At 33.7% G+C, this 17,463-nt stretch overlaps 1 protein-coding gene across 1 annotated transcript in view; it reads right to left on the bottom strand.

The window, feature by feature from the left end:
* LOC111701603 (putative protein TPRXL) overlaps positions 1 to 14,004 on the bottom strand; it is a 27,508-nt gene extending 13,504 nt beyond the window's left edge. The window contains exons 1-7 of the mRNA XM_023472952.1: positions 13,832 to 14,004; positions 11,247 to 11,305; positions 10,590 to 10,985; positions 5,108 to 5,158; positions 4,146 to 4,351; positions 2,506 to 2,699; positions 1,508 to 1,886 (exon numbers count right to left, since the gene is read on the bottom strand). Coding sequence (XP_023328720.1) covers positions 1,508 to 1,886; positions 2,506 to 2,699; positions 4,146 to 4,351; positions 5,108 to 5,158; positions 10,590 to 10,985; positions 11,247 to 11,305; positions 13,832 to 13,864 — 1,318 coding nt within the window. The 5' untranslated portion in view covers positions 13,865 to 14,004. The remainder of the gene's footprint in view (positions 1 to 1,507; positions 1,887 to 2,505; positions 2,700 to 4,145; positions 4,352 to 5,107; positions 5,159 to 10,589; positions 10,986 to 11,246; positions 11,306 to 13,831) is intronic.
* Between the last annotated feature and the right edge of the window lie 3,459 nt (positions 14,005 to 17,463).

The following is a 17,463-nucleotide window of genomic DNA, read 5'->3' as shown; positions in this document are numbered from 1 at the left end:
TAGATAGTTCTAGATAGTTCTAGATAGTTCTAGATAGTTCTACATAGGTCTAGATAGTTCTAGATAGTTCTAGATAGTTCTAGATAGTTCTAGAGAGTTCTAGATAGTTCTACATAGGTCTAGATAGTTCTAGATAGTTCTAGATAGTTCTAGATAGTTCTAGAACACCCTTCAATTATCTATTTAGGTTTGCCCTTGTTATCCTGCGTCTAAAGTGTATAAATTGCCCCCAAGTAAGCCCCAAACAAGGCTGCAAAGTATAAACGTTTTTATAACCACAAATTTGCGTAGAAAATACAAAAAAACATGTAGATAAGTAGGTTTAAAAATAGTGCAAGCTTTAAAGGCCTATTTAGGGCTTGACAAAAGCAAACTAGACTAGACTAGACTTGACCAGACTAGACTAGACTAGACTTGACCAGACTAGACTAGACTAGATTAGACTAGTCTAGACTAGACTAGACTAGACTAGACTAGACTAGACTAGACTAGACTAGACTAGACTAGACTAGACTAGACTAGACTAGACTATGTAGACTAGACTATGTAGACTAAACTAGAAATAGACTAGAACTTCAACAATGACTACTTCTTGTCTTATTTAGAATAAAAAAGGTAAGTTTGGACCAGAGACTTGAGCAGATATATAAATCAAAGAAACTTTTTTGTGAAGATTTAATAGATTTTATCAAGCTCGAGATCTGGGCGTAAACTTATCTCTAAGGCAGAGGATAGCGTGTTATAAGACCGTATGTTCTTTAAATCTATAAATCCTGTTCCTTCTTGTGCTTGTTAATCTCTCCATTTAAAACTTATATCTGTCCTTAAACCATCCTTAAACCAAGTTAAAAACCCACCGTTAATCATCGTAAAAAAACAGTTTAAAACCACCTTGCCTTCATCCCTCTTCAGATAAAAACCACTTCCCTATTATTATTATTATTATTATTATTATTATAATTATTATTATTATTATTATTATTATTATTATTATTATTATTATTATTATTATTATTATTATTATTATCAACATTAAAATCCTTATTAATATTCATATTATTACTATTATCCTACGTCTGAAGGTTCTGAGACAATGATGATGTAATTGGTATTCAGGAGTTGAATTGTATAAACCTGTTTTGGTGTAAAACTAGATTATCAGATTGCCGAGAATGGCCTCTTTACAATTATATAATAGGGAACACCTTTCTATTCTTCACTTTACAAGCCACCATATACAAATATACTGTTGAATTTAAAAGTTAAAGGGAATGTAAACGTTATTTCAAACAACCTTCTATTTAAAGGTATGACTGATTAAGGATGACATATGTATATCCTTATTTATATACAGAAATGCTTGAAATTTTTTACCTTTTGGTTTTTGTTAGAACTACGGAAATGATCTGTGCTGTGCGTGTGGTTTAACAAGTTTAGTTTATTTGGTCAAATTTATTCCAGATAAAGTTGGGTTTCTAAGCTAGTTTTTAAAATCATTTTCTCTTACCTGTTTCAACTCTATCTTTCTTCAGGTTCCCCAAGGGGGTGGGGGACACTCCTCTCCTGTTCGCTACCTCAGGAACACATAACCCCCCACCCTGTCTCCCCCTGTCAGGGGAGGGGGAGTGATTTCTACTCCCCTCTCTCTGTGGGGAGCGGGTTCTACTCCCTGATCTCAGCTTACTCGTGAAGGGTCCCGGAGAAACAGGGCGGGACGAGGGCGTGGTAGGGGTGGAGAGAAGGGTGGTGGGCGTGGCGGAGTTGAAGAGAGATGAACGCGTGGATGTGGATTTAGGAAAGGACGGAGTAGGATCAGAGTTTCTCTGAGTGGAGAACTGGAACGGTTTCACGGAGATTTGAATCGGAGCAGTGCAAGAGATATCAATCTAAACAAAAACAAAAATATATGTTTTTTTGAGACTTGTTATTGCTTTTAATCTAAACAAAGCATAATTCAAAAGAAAAAGTTATTTTGAAGAGAACATTTTAATGGGAGTTCACTCGACAGTTTGAAACCCCCACGGTAAAATTGATATAATTTTACATAAAATGTAAATCACAACTGTATCCTTCTTTAACTCATATATCTGAAAACACTGAGAGTTATTTCTGTAGTTTTCTTGCCTCATATGGAAATATAATAAAAGATTCTGTAAAAATACGGCGGTTGGGAAAGGTTGATTTTATGATAGAAAATCAATCATTGTGAATCATCGATGGAACTCTTTAATTAAGTCGTTATTCAAATTATTTGTATCGTAGACAGTGAGAACCATAAAATGGTAAAATAAGAAGACGACATGCGAACAATCTTCTGTGTATTTGATGCAAATATAAAATAAAAATCTTATTAAGTTGGGTTAAATGGGTCTGTGTAGTGTTTACTGTACAACTCACACTCGCTGTGTTTTATGTTAAACGGACTATTTTAAATCATAACTTGACAGTCGTCTTCCTCGTACTCATTTTTATGGATCCGTCTGTATTTTGAAAGAATATGCTTACCTTTGATGAATACGGAGAGGTGTGTGGAGATACACAAGACCCAATCTTCCTGCTTGTTGGAGGGGTCAGCGTGCTTAACCCTATTTTCCTGGGATTCTGTGGTGTGGAGGGGAGGGAGGAGGGGAGGGAGCTGGATTCATGCAGATCTAAACTAGATCTTAGATCAGTTGCGCGTTGGTACAGGGCAGCCACACCTTGTACAACAATCCTTTCAAATATGCATGTACCGTACTGTAAAAGGGATTTTTAACAGTATCCATAGTGTAAACTTTTAAATTGAAGATTTCGTGGATATGTGGAAATTTCGAAAAAAGGTATTTAGCGACGTATGAGTGCTGACTGCATAAGTCATATCTGTAAAATCCAAAAATGTTCGCCTTCTGTGCGGCTTTTTTATACATCATTTATTTCTTAGTCGAATGATTTAAGTATCTGATACGGCTTTGTGACCACGTAGCTCATTTAGCTTTCGATTTAGTCACAAGCATATAAGAAATTTAAACATGTTTTTATTTTCAATAGCTCTCCAATCTCTCCAATAAGAAAAGCTATAAGTTTTAAACAGATGAGATTTGATCTTATTTACATTTGACAACGTGAAGAATTTCAGGTCTTCATAATAATTTTTTTCTATTTCTTGTTATTTTCTTAAATATCCGACTATTATCAGAAAAGTTGCAAGTTGAAGAACATTTATATAGTTCTTAAAAACTGTTTAGATGACGTTAGATCTTAGAAAATAGAGGTGTGGTCAAATTCACACAAAAATTTTATGTTTTACTTTTAAAACGTTATAAACCTAACATTACACACATTGTTAAACTTTCTCTACAGTGTATTGTGTACTATTCCGCAGCAGTACAGTGTACAGTTAAGTATTTTGCAGCAGTACAGTGTATAAAGTACTATTCCGCAGTAGTACAGCGTACAATGTTCTATTCCGCAGCAGAACAGTGTACATAGTACTATTTTGCGGCAGTACTGTGCACAGCCTACTATTCCGCAATAGTACAGTGTACAGTGTACTATTCCGCAGCAGTACAGTGCACAGATCTTAAATCTTAAATCTTAAATCTTAAATCTTAAATCTTAAATCTTAAATCTTAAATCTTAAATCTTAAATCTTAAATCTTAAATCTTAAATCTTATCTTAAATCTTAAATCTTAAATCTTAAATCTTAAATCTTAAATCTTATGTCTTAAATCTTAAATCTTAAATCTTAAATCTTAAATCTTAAATCTTAAATCTTAAATCTTAAATCTTAAATCTTAAATCTTAAATCTTAAATCTTATGTATTAAATCATAAATTTTAAATCTTAAATCTTAAATCTTAAATCTTAAATCTTAAATCTTAAATCTTAAATCTTATGTATTAAATCATAAATTTTAAATCTTAAATTCTTAATCTTAATCTTAAATCCTTGTTCTATCAGTCGACATTTTCACAAAATATAAAAAATATTAATCGGTAAAAATCTGTTCCTATGTTGGAGACTCATCGTGTGTATTTTAGGATCAGAACGTGTAGGCCGTATAGCATACAAATTATAATCAAATATTTACAATGCAATTAATTAAAACTGAATAAATTAATATCCACGGCGCGGCCCGGCGCAATCTATTATTTGAAAAATTTTCCTGAGCTTAGGTTGGGTTTCTCTGTCCTGGAACTGGAACTAGAATCACAAGGAACGGTCGTCTTTTCTCCGGTAGATCCGTTCCTAGGAGAGCTCGGCGGAATCGGCGGTCTATTCCTCGGCGGTGTGAGGGATCTGGATTTGTGAGGCTCAAGGCGGGGTGGGGCAAGGTTGCCCCCATTTCTTGGTTCCGTGGGTCGAGGCATTCTAATCACGCGCAGTTCTTAGTATTCATCAGAGGTTAGAGTACCAACCTTATTCTTCACACTTTACCTTTTCTTCTTNAGAAAGGAAACTATTAAAGATAAAATGAGAAAGGAAACTATTAAAGATAAAATGAGAAAGGAAACTATTAAAGATAAAATGAGAAAGGAAACTATTAAAGATAAAATGAGAAAGGAAATTATTAAAGATAAAATGAGAAAGGAAACTATTAAAGATAAAATGAGAAAGGAAACTTTTAAATAAAAATGAGACCGGAGAAAAGAGAGTAAAGTACTAAACAAATAGTGGAAAATATATATGGGAAAAAAGCTCTAAAGATAATATGAGACATGAAAAGGTGAAAGCCGAAAGGATTACAACGAGCAAAGGACGGAGATAAACAGATGATTTACATGGAACATCAAACTCACTCTGCAAGCTGGGAACTATTGTGTTGGAAACCCTTGATCTGGGTCCCTTGATCCCTTGATCCTTTGATCCCTTGATCTCTTTATTTTAGATTTCCCACATTTTCTTGCTCTGTCATTGGTTTAATTAAAACAATTCTGGCTTCTGATTGGATGTTCACGGATATCTGATTTGCACGTTACGGGATAAGGATTAAGATTAAGTTAATCTGTTTATTAAAGATCTCGATATCCACAATACAAGAGATCCCAGCTCAGTTAAAAATAAAAAGCGACGAAAAGATTAAATAAAATGAGAATAAAAGATGGCGACAAAGAATCGTGCTGATTCCTTAAAGAGAGTTTTGGTGATCCACTTGACTCAATACTTTCACACATTTCTCTACAAAATAAAACAAATATATAGTCATTCTTAACTAAAGGAATCGAGTTTTTGCCACAAACTCAGATTTTATAATCCCGATAAATTGTATTCTATTAGATGAAAGAAGTTTAAAATATATAAAAGGTTTATACAATCATGTTGCAAAGATATAGGGATTATAAAATTTGTGTTTGTGGCGAAAACTCATTTCTTTTTTTTTGTTACAGATTAGGAAATTATACAGGAAAAGTTTTTTTATGGTGTTATTGGGGATATTAAAAGTTTTACTTTCCCCAGGTTTTCTCGACCAATTTGTCCTAAAAACATCTCTAGTTACGATCTTGATCTTTCGTAGGCAACCTCGGTTTTGGGAACCCTTGATTGAATACAATTTTCATTAAATTTCTTTTTCAAAGTAACAATTAACTCATTACTTGTCACAACTCTAATTTCTTATTCTTGGATTCTGCAGGGTGCAAAGAAATTTGGATTAGATAATCACAGTTTCTATAGCAAGTATACAACTTCCTACTATAGGAAAATCAAAACTTGAAAAAAATCTCATTAAAAAAAAACTATTTTAAAAAGCCCGTAGAATTCCGTATACCTACAGGGCCCTGGGCCCTTTAATTCATTCCGTTCTAAATTAATGCAAAATCTTATTTTTTACTTTCAAACTCATAAACTCGCAAAATCTTGGCCAACCCTGAATGCACTCCTGGGTATAAACAAGATTCTTTTAATACTTTTATCAATAACTTTATGCTTTATTTCGTGCTTAAACTCATTCCGTGTAACACAGAGTAACACAGAGTTAAGCCAAGATCAACAAAGAGCTCCGAAGAAGGAAATGAGGTCAAACTCCATTTATTACTCCGTCTAATTTGTCGTGCTTCACGGGGTAAAAACCAGGGATTCAGTTTTTATCCCATCTTCCCACACACACGGAACATTTACTAAATAATTGGGATCAGAAAACTAGCTCTGAACCCAGAGGAATTTAAAAGAACAGTTCACGAGTTTAAACAGGGTCTGCTCTAAAAAAAAGAAATATTACATGTCAACTCGTTGTAGAGTAGTTTTCAAAAACCATAATTTTGAACTTTTGAACAAAAATTGCATATAGTGCCAAACGACCACCCTGTATATATATTTTTTATAAAATATTACTCCAAATGTTCTTGCCTAATTGGAGTTAATAGCTGTTGCTAATGGATACGAATTTGGGTACGGATGTTAAATTTAAATTAAAGAACGAAATAATAGAACATTTTAAAATCCGATATATGAATGATTGATCTTTAATTAATTGAAACTTGGGGGCTCCTAACCCCTTTATTTATTCATAAAATTTATATATTTTTTCGTTTGTTTTTGTTTTTAGATTTCATGGGTTCATGACTAGGCACAGTTATGGTTTTGGACTTTTTTTCAACATCAAACAAAAAAATATACAAAGCAAATGTATCCATAGATAGATGTATACACATAGATTTTTTTACAATCAGGAAATATAGTTTTATGATTCGGCGCCTTTACCCATTTTACACGGGATCAAATGCCGCAATCTCGGTTTAAACTCTAAATCCAAACCAAATATATTCATTGTTCAAGAATTGAAAGGAGAACACAAAAGAAACAATTAATACACGGAAAATGTTTTACGAAACAATTATAATTAGGATTCAGACAAGGCCTTAACGTGCTACCTTAGCAAAATTGAGGGGCAGTGTTATTTTGCAATAATTAGGCGTCGGCTTGTCTATCTATCTATCTATCTATCTATCTAATATCTGAGGCATGGTTATGTAGGGGGGGGGGGAGGAGGGAGGGAGTTAAAAATGGACTGGGAACTAATGTGAAGAAGGATTAAAACAATGCGGGGGTGGTAAATAAAGAATGACGACGCATGTAGGATGCATGATAATGTAACCATTACTACCCGAGGGGGGGGGGGGGTATAATTTTTCCAATGTACCCCCTCCTCATTCTTCCCTTAGCCCCCTGAAATCCTTATGGAAGAAAGGGGTTAAGGGGTTAAGGACAAAATGCACCGAAAAGGTATCAATAGATGCATAAAAATTGAATAAAGCAGAGAGTTCAAAGATAGTGTTTTTCATCTTACATCTAAACACTAGAGGTAAAAACAGTTTAAAAAAGATGAAAGAATTAACCCCAAGGTATGATCAGATATAAAACAGAGATAGGGCTCGGTAACTTCGTTTTTCTTGACATTTTCATTTCGATTTTGTCAAATTTTTTTTTGTATTTTCTTTTTAAAATTACTCATATCCTGTGCTTTTTCGTAGTATTCCAAATTTGTATTTTAGACAACTTTTTGCTTAATAAAAGTGAGAAAAAACTCGTCTTTTGTTTCTTAGTTTGTTTCTGTTTGGAACCAAGATATTTAAAACTATTCTTGTGAAATGTTCATATTTATTTTGGTTTTAACAGTTTCTGCTTGTTCAGAAAAAAAGTATAGTTCGTATATTCAAACAATGGAAAAAAAACAATAACTATTTATAACACTGTTATTTTGGTTCGCTAAGGTTCTCGCCTTTTTAGATTTAGTAATTTTATGAAACGTTTGTGTACTTGTCTTATTTCACATGGCTATGTCTAGACCAAAAAAGGTTTGAAACAAAGCAGAAGTCAAAATTAAAAGTTGATTTAAATTTTATTTTCATTTCAATTGAAAAAAAAAAAATATTTTGGAAATATCCTAAATTTTTTGGAGAAAATCCGGGAAACAATCAAAACTATATAGCACACGTGCTTTAATGTACAGCTAATTTAACTGTATAGCACGACGATTACTTTATAGCACGTTTATTATGAAATTAACGATGAAGTGAGGAAGACTGATAAAGTACACAATAGTTTCATAAAAATATTTCCCAATAGCGATTCTGTTATAGCAAAGTTTTCAAACGTTAGAATTTATTTGTACGCTTTATTTCTTTTTGCCTCTTTTTGTTAATATCAAAATAGGTTGATTAGCAGTAACAAATAGTACAAAGGAATTGAGTTTTTGCAAAAAACTCTGATTTTCTAATTTCAATATCGTTGCAGCCCTATGTCGTAGACCTTTAATATTTTAAACTATGAATGATATTAGATCAAATAATGTAAGTTTGAAATATCAAAGGTTTACATCATAAGGCTGCAAAGATATTGGTTTTACAAAAACTAAATTTGTGGCAAAGACTCAATTTGTTTCTTCCATATAATATGTACAAAGCCTGTGCACTAATTTTCCTAATTAAAATTGTTAAAACAAAAAAAAGCTAATTAAGACCTCAATTAGCTGTTATCATACACATATAATTTCATTTATTCTTTTATCTACATTTTTAGGCGTAGTGTGTTCAAAAGTATCACGTCAAATCCTGCATACTTTTACATAAATAGAATATCCATAATATACAACCTTTTTTGGAATGTTTACATTCTTACATTTTTATAATTTTTCATGTTTTATTCTAAATCTTGATTTGAATCTTACCAAAGTCAAACTATTTATAGTATTTCAGGGTGAAGTCGTTTTGCATGATGAAACATTTAAGTTAAAAATAAAACTGCAAATATCTCGTTGAGACAAGATTGGTTTTACTGCAAAGGATAAAACTGTAAAGACGACTTCAGACTATTAAGATATAACATTTCTAGGTAAAAATAAGTCTTCTGTTTTGATTTTTTTTTAATGACTTATCAAATAGATGCCGAAGAAAAAAAACAAGTTTACGGTTGCATGGAATCGTGAATATAAGGAAACTGACAAAAACAAATTCCGTACAGTCGTCTCTGAAGTCTCATCTGTTGTTGGTAGGCCTGTATGTGGAACTTGTTATACATAGACATGGTACAATGTACACTGCACAGTGCACAGTACAGGTTGCGTGCACTGTACAGTATATGCAGTGTACAGCGCAGAGGGTACACTATTTAATGCAATGTGCAATCTTTTCCCGGTTTGTCATTTGTGCAGTGCAATTTGTATAATTGTAAAGTAAAAAGTATAGTTCAATTTTTGCTTTGTGCACTACACAATACCATGAGCTGTGCAGTATGCGCATTTTGCAATTTTAACGTGCACTGACATGTGCATTGTGCATATTGCAGTGCAACAAGTAAATGTGCAGTTTGAGGCGTGCAGGCTTTGAAGTTAGCATAATCATTATGATTATTGAATTATACTGTTTAACGATGCTTTAATAGTACTATACAAAACAATACATACACTATAAAAACATGGAACAGGGAATATGCCTGAAATTAAGAAGGTAACTATCCCTTTGATTTTATTCCATATGTATATAATGTCCCCCCCCACACACACACACTAATAGCGCGGGGCAAGCGTGTAAATTTAACCTTATTAACAATAGTTTATGGGGTGTTAAATAACTATCTATCTATCCTATCTATCTAATATTAATTTCTGCTCTGAAAACGCAATCTAGAAAGATGAACATCAAATTAATTCGACGGCACGGAGTAAACACTGAGAGGTAAAAACAGTTTAAAAAAGATGAAAGAATTAACCCCAAGGTATGATCAGATATAAAACAGAGATAGGGCTCGGTAACTTCGTATGAGGAAAATGCCAAGTAATGAATAAGAAAGGACAAGTTGTGAACCGTGGAAAGGACAGTAAGAGGTCAGGAAAAGAACAGCAGTAACAGGAAAGGGACAAGTAGTGAACAGGAAAGGAAACAAGTAAAGAACAGGAAAGGAACAAGTAAAGAACAGGTAAGGAACAAGTAAAGGACAGGTAAGGAACAAGTAAAGAACAGGAAAGGAACAAGTAAAGAACAGGAAAGGGACAAGTAATGAACAGGAAAGGGACAAGTAAAGAACAGGAAAGGAACAAGTAAAGAACAGGTAAGGAACAAATAAAGAACAGGAAAGGAACAAGTAAAGAACTGGAAAGGGACAAGTAGTGAACAGGAAAGGAACAAGTAAAGAACAGGTAAGGAACAAGTAAAGAACAGGAAATGAACAAGTAAAGAACAGGAAAGGGACAAGTAAAGAACAGGAAAGGAAAAAGTAAAGAACAGGTAAGGAACAAGTAAAGAACAGGAAAGGAACAAGTAAAGAACAGGAAAGGGACAAGTAGTGAACAGGGAAGGAATAAGTAAAGAACAGGTAAGGAACAAGTAAAGAACAGGAAAGGAACAAGTAAAGAACAGGAAAGGGACAAGTAAAGAACAGGAAAGGAACACGTAGTAAACAGGAAACGGACACGTACATGGTAAAGAAGAAAACAGATATACGAAGGGTAGGAATTATAAAAATATCAGACATGAAGAAAACAGGACAGGAAACAGTAAAGTATAAGAACAAAGACAAGGAAAAGGGTATAGAATACAAAACAGAAAAAGGAAATACACAAATAGATAAAAAAAAACTTGTTAGAACTTTAAAATAATTAAGATTTGTTAATTACCTGACAGATTTGGAACGTTCCGAGTTGGCTGGCCTTGGGATTGTTATTTTTAGGAACGGAGCATCCGGATGTTGGAACACTGTGACGGAACTCTTTTCCTGGTTACTGGTTCCTGAGCTGCGACTTGTTCTACCAGGCCTATCTCCGGGTTCTAGGATCCTAGGTGGCTCCGGGGTTAGGTTGGACGCATTCCTCTCCGTGTTTCCCGAGTTCATTGGTTTGGATATTATGATGGATTTCTTGGATTTGTTGGACTGGACGGAGAGGTTTGACTTGTTCTCCGGGTGGAGGGACTGGTTGGATGGGTTGATCTGGGTGTCGGGTGAATTTGAGGAGTTAAGATCGTGCTCATCATGCTCCAAGATATCCAGGTCTGTAGGGTACTCAGCGTTATACCTGGAGAAAATTTAACCTTTTATAGAACGATTGCCTCTTATTTTCATGATCTTTGATACTATAATATTATCATTCATTTTTATTAATATTATTATCATTATTTGTTACAATTATTGAAAGAAATTTGATTTTTCAAAATTCAGGTATTTTAAATTTATTTTTACTCTTATATTCACTCTTCTATAAGAGACTGTAGAGTGTAGACGTATTTCTACTGATCTCTATTGCTTGTAAAAATGGTTAAAATATTTTTTAACAAACCTGGTCGGCTTTCGTGTTTTCCTCACAATATGTGCAGAGAACTTATTTCTCCCCTCTCTCTGCAAAAAAAAATTATTTAATGAAAAAATTCCCAATAACCTTTATGTATTATACAAAATAGGGTAATATATTGAAGAAAATAAATATAATTATAAAAAATACTTTCTATATTTTGACCGAGAAAAAATCAAGATTCATAATTGAAAATTCAGAATAAAATTTTGACTACTAAACTTTTAAACAATCAATATTTTAATCTAATGAGAAAAAACATATACAATTTGAATGAAATGACTTGAATCAATGGGATATTTATATTTTTTTTCCAAAAGGGGAGAGGGCTCTGCAGTTTGCACCCGTTTGGACCTCAAAAAAACCTGGAAACCATTGATTTTACTGGTCCAAGAGGGCCGGGGGGGGGGGGTTGCTTTATAGCCCTACCAGTAAATTTAAGGAAGTATTTGTGGTTAAATTATATTATCATTAGTCACATTAGTCTAGTTAGAAATAACACACAGTGGGGCCCATAAATCTGTGCAATAGGAAAACAACTTTTAGACTCAAGTGGTGATTTTGTCCAATGAACAATGAACATGATGAAACAGAATAATTGTGTATGGAATAATACTATATTGTCTAGAATTTAAAATAAAACTTATTTCCTTTTTTGAATCTCTGTATTTGTACCTGTAATTGGCTTGCTGCAAGCTGTACAACGTTCATTTCAATTTATAATTTGATTTTTAAGCAACTGCCAAAACTATTTTCATAAAATACACATATTTATATTTACATATCAGATTTTATGGGTCCCGCTGTATTTTCTTGTTACCTCTCCTCCTAATTTTCGACTTTTTTTGATGTTTTTCACTGTTTTCCGACTTTATGAAAAGTTGAATAGTTGTAAAGAATGTAATCCTGGATTTTATTATTACATTGCAAATAGAAAGCATCAAAATAAAGAGCAAATTCATTTTAAAATTTTGAATATTTTACCGAAAATAAAATAAAGAAAACCACATTTTTCGATGTACTCAACAGACCTCCTTATTAATTAATTAATAGAGTGGTCGGTTGTGTACATCATGATATGTTTACGTATCTTACACTGTACACTTGTATATAGAGTGATCGTATTTCTTGGAGGGATTTTATGAAATTGACAAATTTTTAGATTTTCTTTCTTTATTCAAAGAGAATTCGAGGATGTTGACTGCAAACATTTGACAATTTTCCAATTTGTAAGCTTTCAATTTATTAGCTAAAAGATCTGTCAAAAATATTAAGTTTCTATGGGCATGCCTTTAGCTTAAAACTTGAATAACATTCCTATTTCAAACAATTTTATTCTTTCTTCTCTTCGACTCATCTTAAGGGGGGGTGCTTCCCCCCCCATTGCCACCCCTAGTTGCGTGCATGTTATTCTGTGAACAAATAAAATCAAACTTTACTGAAGTACTGAAAAAAAAACACAAACTGGATGCATAGTTAACGACTGATAATCAAATGAACTGAAGAAAACGATGCGCACGCATCTTTAATTGCGACTTCTTTTTTATTACTCTATGGAATATATATCCATGATTCTGTTTATTCAAACTCTTTATTTTTATTTTATGTTTATTTACAAAAGTGACAAATCCCAATAGAGTAAACACTTTTAGAGTCAGAAAATCGACGTCATCTTCGACATTTTTGAACAGATGAAGGTTTCAAGGGTACCGTTGTAAATTGGTTTTTGCTATTTTTGCATGGAGGGTTATATCAAATTACGCTTACAGTCCCTTTAACTTAAACATCAAAGTTTATTATTTTGGACTTCCTAGAGCCAAATAAATTTAACTTTTTAGCTATTTTTAAATTCTATTGGTGTGTAAAGAGGCTAATATGATATACAAATAAAATGTTAAATTAGGCCCTCCAGCTTTATATAATTCAACAAAACATTCCAGAAATGCGGGAAGGTTTCGTAAAAAAACATTAAATGTTTAATTATTCTCCTTTAAAACATTTTTTGATAATTTTCCTAGAATCCAGTTTAGTATAAATCCTTAAAAATATCCAAGTTTAAAGGGATTCTTCAGATTTTAGAACAGAACAGTTAGGTACAGTTTAGGAACAGTTAGGTGCACATTTTTTGACGTAAAACTAGAATTAGCTCTTTTCATTCCTATAGTTTCTTACGTCATGGGAAATAACTTGGTTAGATTTTTAAAAACTTCAAAAATTTTGGACTATTAAAAGTTTCCACAAAAATCTGAAAAGTTTTAAAAATTGAAATATTAGGGAAAACTGACCAAAAACGACAATTGTTTTAGTCCTTGTTCCTTCATATTTTCTCTTAGTATAAAAATATTGCAAAGTTTTCTAAAGGCAAACTTTTACAGAATACAGTTTTGAAATGTTGGAACCTTCACAAGTTCAAAGTACTTTTTTATTTTTAAAAAGTATTTTTAAAAGTCCAAAAAAGTGATTTCCCTTCCTTAAGCACAATTGTTTAAACTAAAATCTTAATTTTACGATCTACAAAACCATTGACAATTAAAAAAAACAATAAATTTTCGTCATACATTTACTAAAATTACCTTTTTTCCTTCAGATTTGACAGCCCCGTCCATGATATCTATCTATCCAACTCTTAGTTCTGATAAAAATCACTTGGTTCACTTAAACAATCACTTTTTCCCTTGACTGGGAGTATTCACAGGAGAACGCTTTATACTCGACCCACCTAGTGGCAATATTAGAGTTATGATTTATTTGCAATTTATCCAGGAGGGATAGTAGGAGGAGGGGGGGGACAGATGTATTGAAGGGGGGAGGGGGGGTACCTGGATTGGGATTTAAAGATTCTTATCTAGACTCAGTCTGGCATTTATTTATTCATGAGTGTTAGAAACATGTGTGTCACAAGTCCCTGCTGTTAATCTACTGAAGGTGATGGAATTTTAAATTCCAAGTTAAACTTTTAACTAAAATCTTGAAATTTTAACATAAAACTCAAAACTTTAATTTGAGACTCAAATCTTAAAATTAATCTTCATAACTTTACATATCAAATATTTTAGGATTGTTTAGAGAAAATAATTTTTTTTTCATGGACCCTGTGGCAAACATGGATAATAATGCGAGAATGGGATAATGGCGATCTTAAAGATAAAATTAGTAATAATTTGGAGAGTTAAAATTAGTTCTAGAGATAATGAATACTGAAATTGATGATCATTGACCATTAGGAAGGGATAGGAAAAATAACTGTGGGATAGGAAAAGGAACGGAGGGATAGGAAAAAGAACGGTGGGATAGGAAAAGAAATGGGGGGATAGGAAAAGGAACTGTGGGATAGGAAAAGGCACGGTGGGATAGGAAAAGGAACTAAGGGATAGGAAAAAGAATGAAGGGATAGGAAAAAGAACGGTGGGATAGGAAAAGGAACTAAGGGGTAGGAAAAGGAACTATGAGGGGGATCCTTAAATATTTCTGATAATGTCACGAAGGCAGGAGATTGTAGATCCATGTCTTGGTTTCAACTTTCAATATCAGTTCAAACCCAGACAGAGGAATCTTTCAAATACTATACAATACAATGACAGTTTTAAAGAAGATATCTCAGAAAGAATTCTGTTTTTAGAAAAATTTCTACCATACAGGAACGTAAGGCTCACAAGTTAGTCGCCAAAAGGTCAAAATTGGCAAAACTTAAAGATAAAAGATTGCTCAGCAAGGAAGAATGTTTTGAAAGTTTGATTAGGAAATTTGGTTAGAATAAAAATTTGAACAAAAAATATTTCCTCTTCTGACACTATACCATATTTTGACCTCGAAAGAAAATATTGACCAAAAAAAGTACATGCAACAAACCAACTGAAGGCGCAGTAACAATTTAGCACAAAAATTTCAGATGGCGATATTGTATGGGGTATAAAGACGATATAATAAAGATGGAGTTTACAACATAGAGATGGCTGACAGAATGCAGGACTATATTTTAATGGTTAAAAGAGACAGTTAAGGAAAATTGAAAGGGAGTATAGGCTGAAACCTGAACACTTTAGGAGCTGATTGCGAACCATATGAGTTCTATCTGATGTTCCTGTTTCGAGAAATTAATTCAGACAGAGACACGTGGCAATGCTACTGCACTACCATTGGGTAAATTCTGGTCACGTGATACAGATGTATTAATTATATTATCAATTATGTCTATTTTAAAAATGAATAAGTAATATATTAAAATTATAATAGGAGCATATCTAAGCTGTTTAGACTTCTCTGGGTAATCGAAATTTTTAGATTAGTTGCGTATTTGCTGATCTGTTTAAAACTATGATTCCTATACCACATCTCATTTATATAAGTTTTGGTATAACGTCGACACAGTTTTGTATCAATTTTTCGAGACAGGAACATCCGATAGAGCTCATATAGGTCGCGATTAACGCCTAAGTGTTTAGGTTTCAGCCTATACCCTCTTTCATTTTTCCATAACAGTCCCTTTTAGAAAGATTTAAGGCTGAATATATAAGAGAGGGTTTAACCTAGATTTAATGGTGTGTGGAAAGGATTGCTAGAACGTGAGGATTTATGAAGTTTTCTGTTACATATGTATGCAATGCAAACAGTTTAAAATAGTGCTCATACACTGATTTATTAGCTTGATAACCACATATGCATTCTGTCCCTTCATGTGGACTTATGCAAGGTTAGGAAGGATGTAGGATGGTTTTGTTTTAGGATAGGATGTAGGATGGTTATGGTTTAGGATAGGATGAAGGATGGTTATGTTTTAGGATAGGATGTTAATTAGGAAAGATGGTAAGAATAGATGGTTGGGGTGGATAGGAACGATGTTTAGGAAGGTTTATAGAAAGTTTGGTTAGGAAGGACGTTTAGGAAGGTTGGTTAAAGTTGGTTAGGAAGGTTGTTTAGGAAGTTTGGTTAAGAAAGTTGTTCAGGAAAAATTGTTAGTAAGAACAGTTAGGAAGGTATCTTAGGAAGAATGGTTAGGAATGCTGTTTATTATTTCAGACTATTTAGGAAGAATCATTATGAAGGCTAGATAGGAAGGTTTTTTAGGAGGAAGGTTGGTTAGGAAGGCCGGGAGACAAAGGAGAAGGAGAAGAGAAGGGAAAGGATGAAGGAGAATGGTAGGGGTGGGATAAAAGAGAATGGAAGGGACGGGATGAAGTAGAATGGAAGGGAAGAGATGAAAGAGAATGGAAGGGGCGGGATGAAGGAGAATGGTAGGTGCGGGATAAAAGAGAATGGAAGGGACGGGATGAAGTAGAATGGTAGGGGCGGGATAAAAGAGAATGGAAGGGACGGTATGAAGTAGAATGGTAGGGAAGAGATGAAAGAGAATGGAAGGGCGGGATGAAGGAGAATGGAAGGGGCGGGATGAAAGAGAATGGAAGGGACGGGATGAAGTAGAATGGAAGGGAAGAGATGAAAGAGAATGGAAGGGGCGGGATGAAGGAGAATGGAAGGGGCGGGATGAAAGAGAATGGAAGGGGCGGGATGAAGGAGAATGGAAGGGGCGGGATAAAAGAGAATGGAAGGGGCGGGATGAAGTAGAATGGAAGGGAAGGGATGAAAGAGAATGGAAGGGGCGGGATGAAAGAGAATGGAAGGGACGGGATGAAAGAGAATGGAAGGGGCGGGATAAAAGAGAATGGAAGGGGCGGGATGAAGGAGAAAGGAAGGAACGGGATGAAGGAGAATAGAAGGGGAGGGATGAAGGAGAATAGAAGGGGCGGGATAAAGGAAGGTAATCAAATCCTTATTTGTGAATAATGATACTGATCTTCATTGACATTATCTTCAAGATAATTGAATATGATCTAGTTCAGACACACACTCTGTTCCACAGACACAGACACAGTCCTAAAGACACACACCCCGTTCTACAGACACACATACCGTTCTACAGCCATAAATACCGTTCCACAGCCACACACACCGTTCTACAGAAACACACACCATTCTACAAACGAAAACACCGTTCTCATTCTCAGTGGTACATATCTACATAATAATCGTTTTATCTTCTGTTTTTCATTTTAATTCTTCAGTTTTATTTGCTTTAAGTGCTTTTTTCAATATTATTATTCACGTCAAATTTTTTTTTATTGATATTATTATGATAAGTACTATTTGTTTTAATATTTTTACTACCATATGAGTTCTATCTGATGTTCCTGTTTCGAGAAATTGATAT

The sequence above is a fragment of the Eurytemora carolleeae genome, unplaced genomic scaffold, assembly GCF_000591075.1.
Source record: "Eurytemora carolleeae unplaced genomic scaffold, Eaff_2.0 scaffold371, whole genome shotgun sequence".
NCBI classification, from domain to species: Eukaryota; Metazoa; Arthropoda; class Copepoda; order Calanoida; family Temoridae; genus Eurytemora; species Eurytemora carolleeae.
Note: the sequence above shows the minus strand (reverse complement) of the source record. Positions and strands in the feature narration are given on the sequence as shown.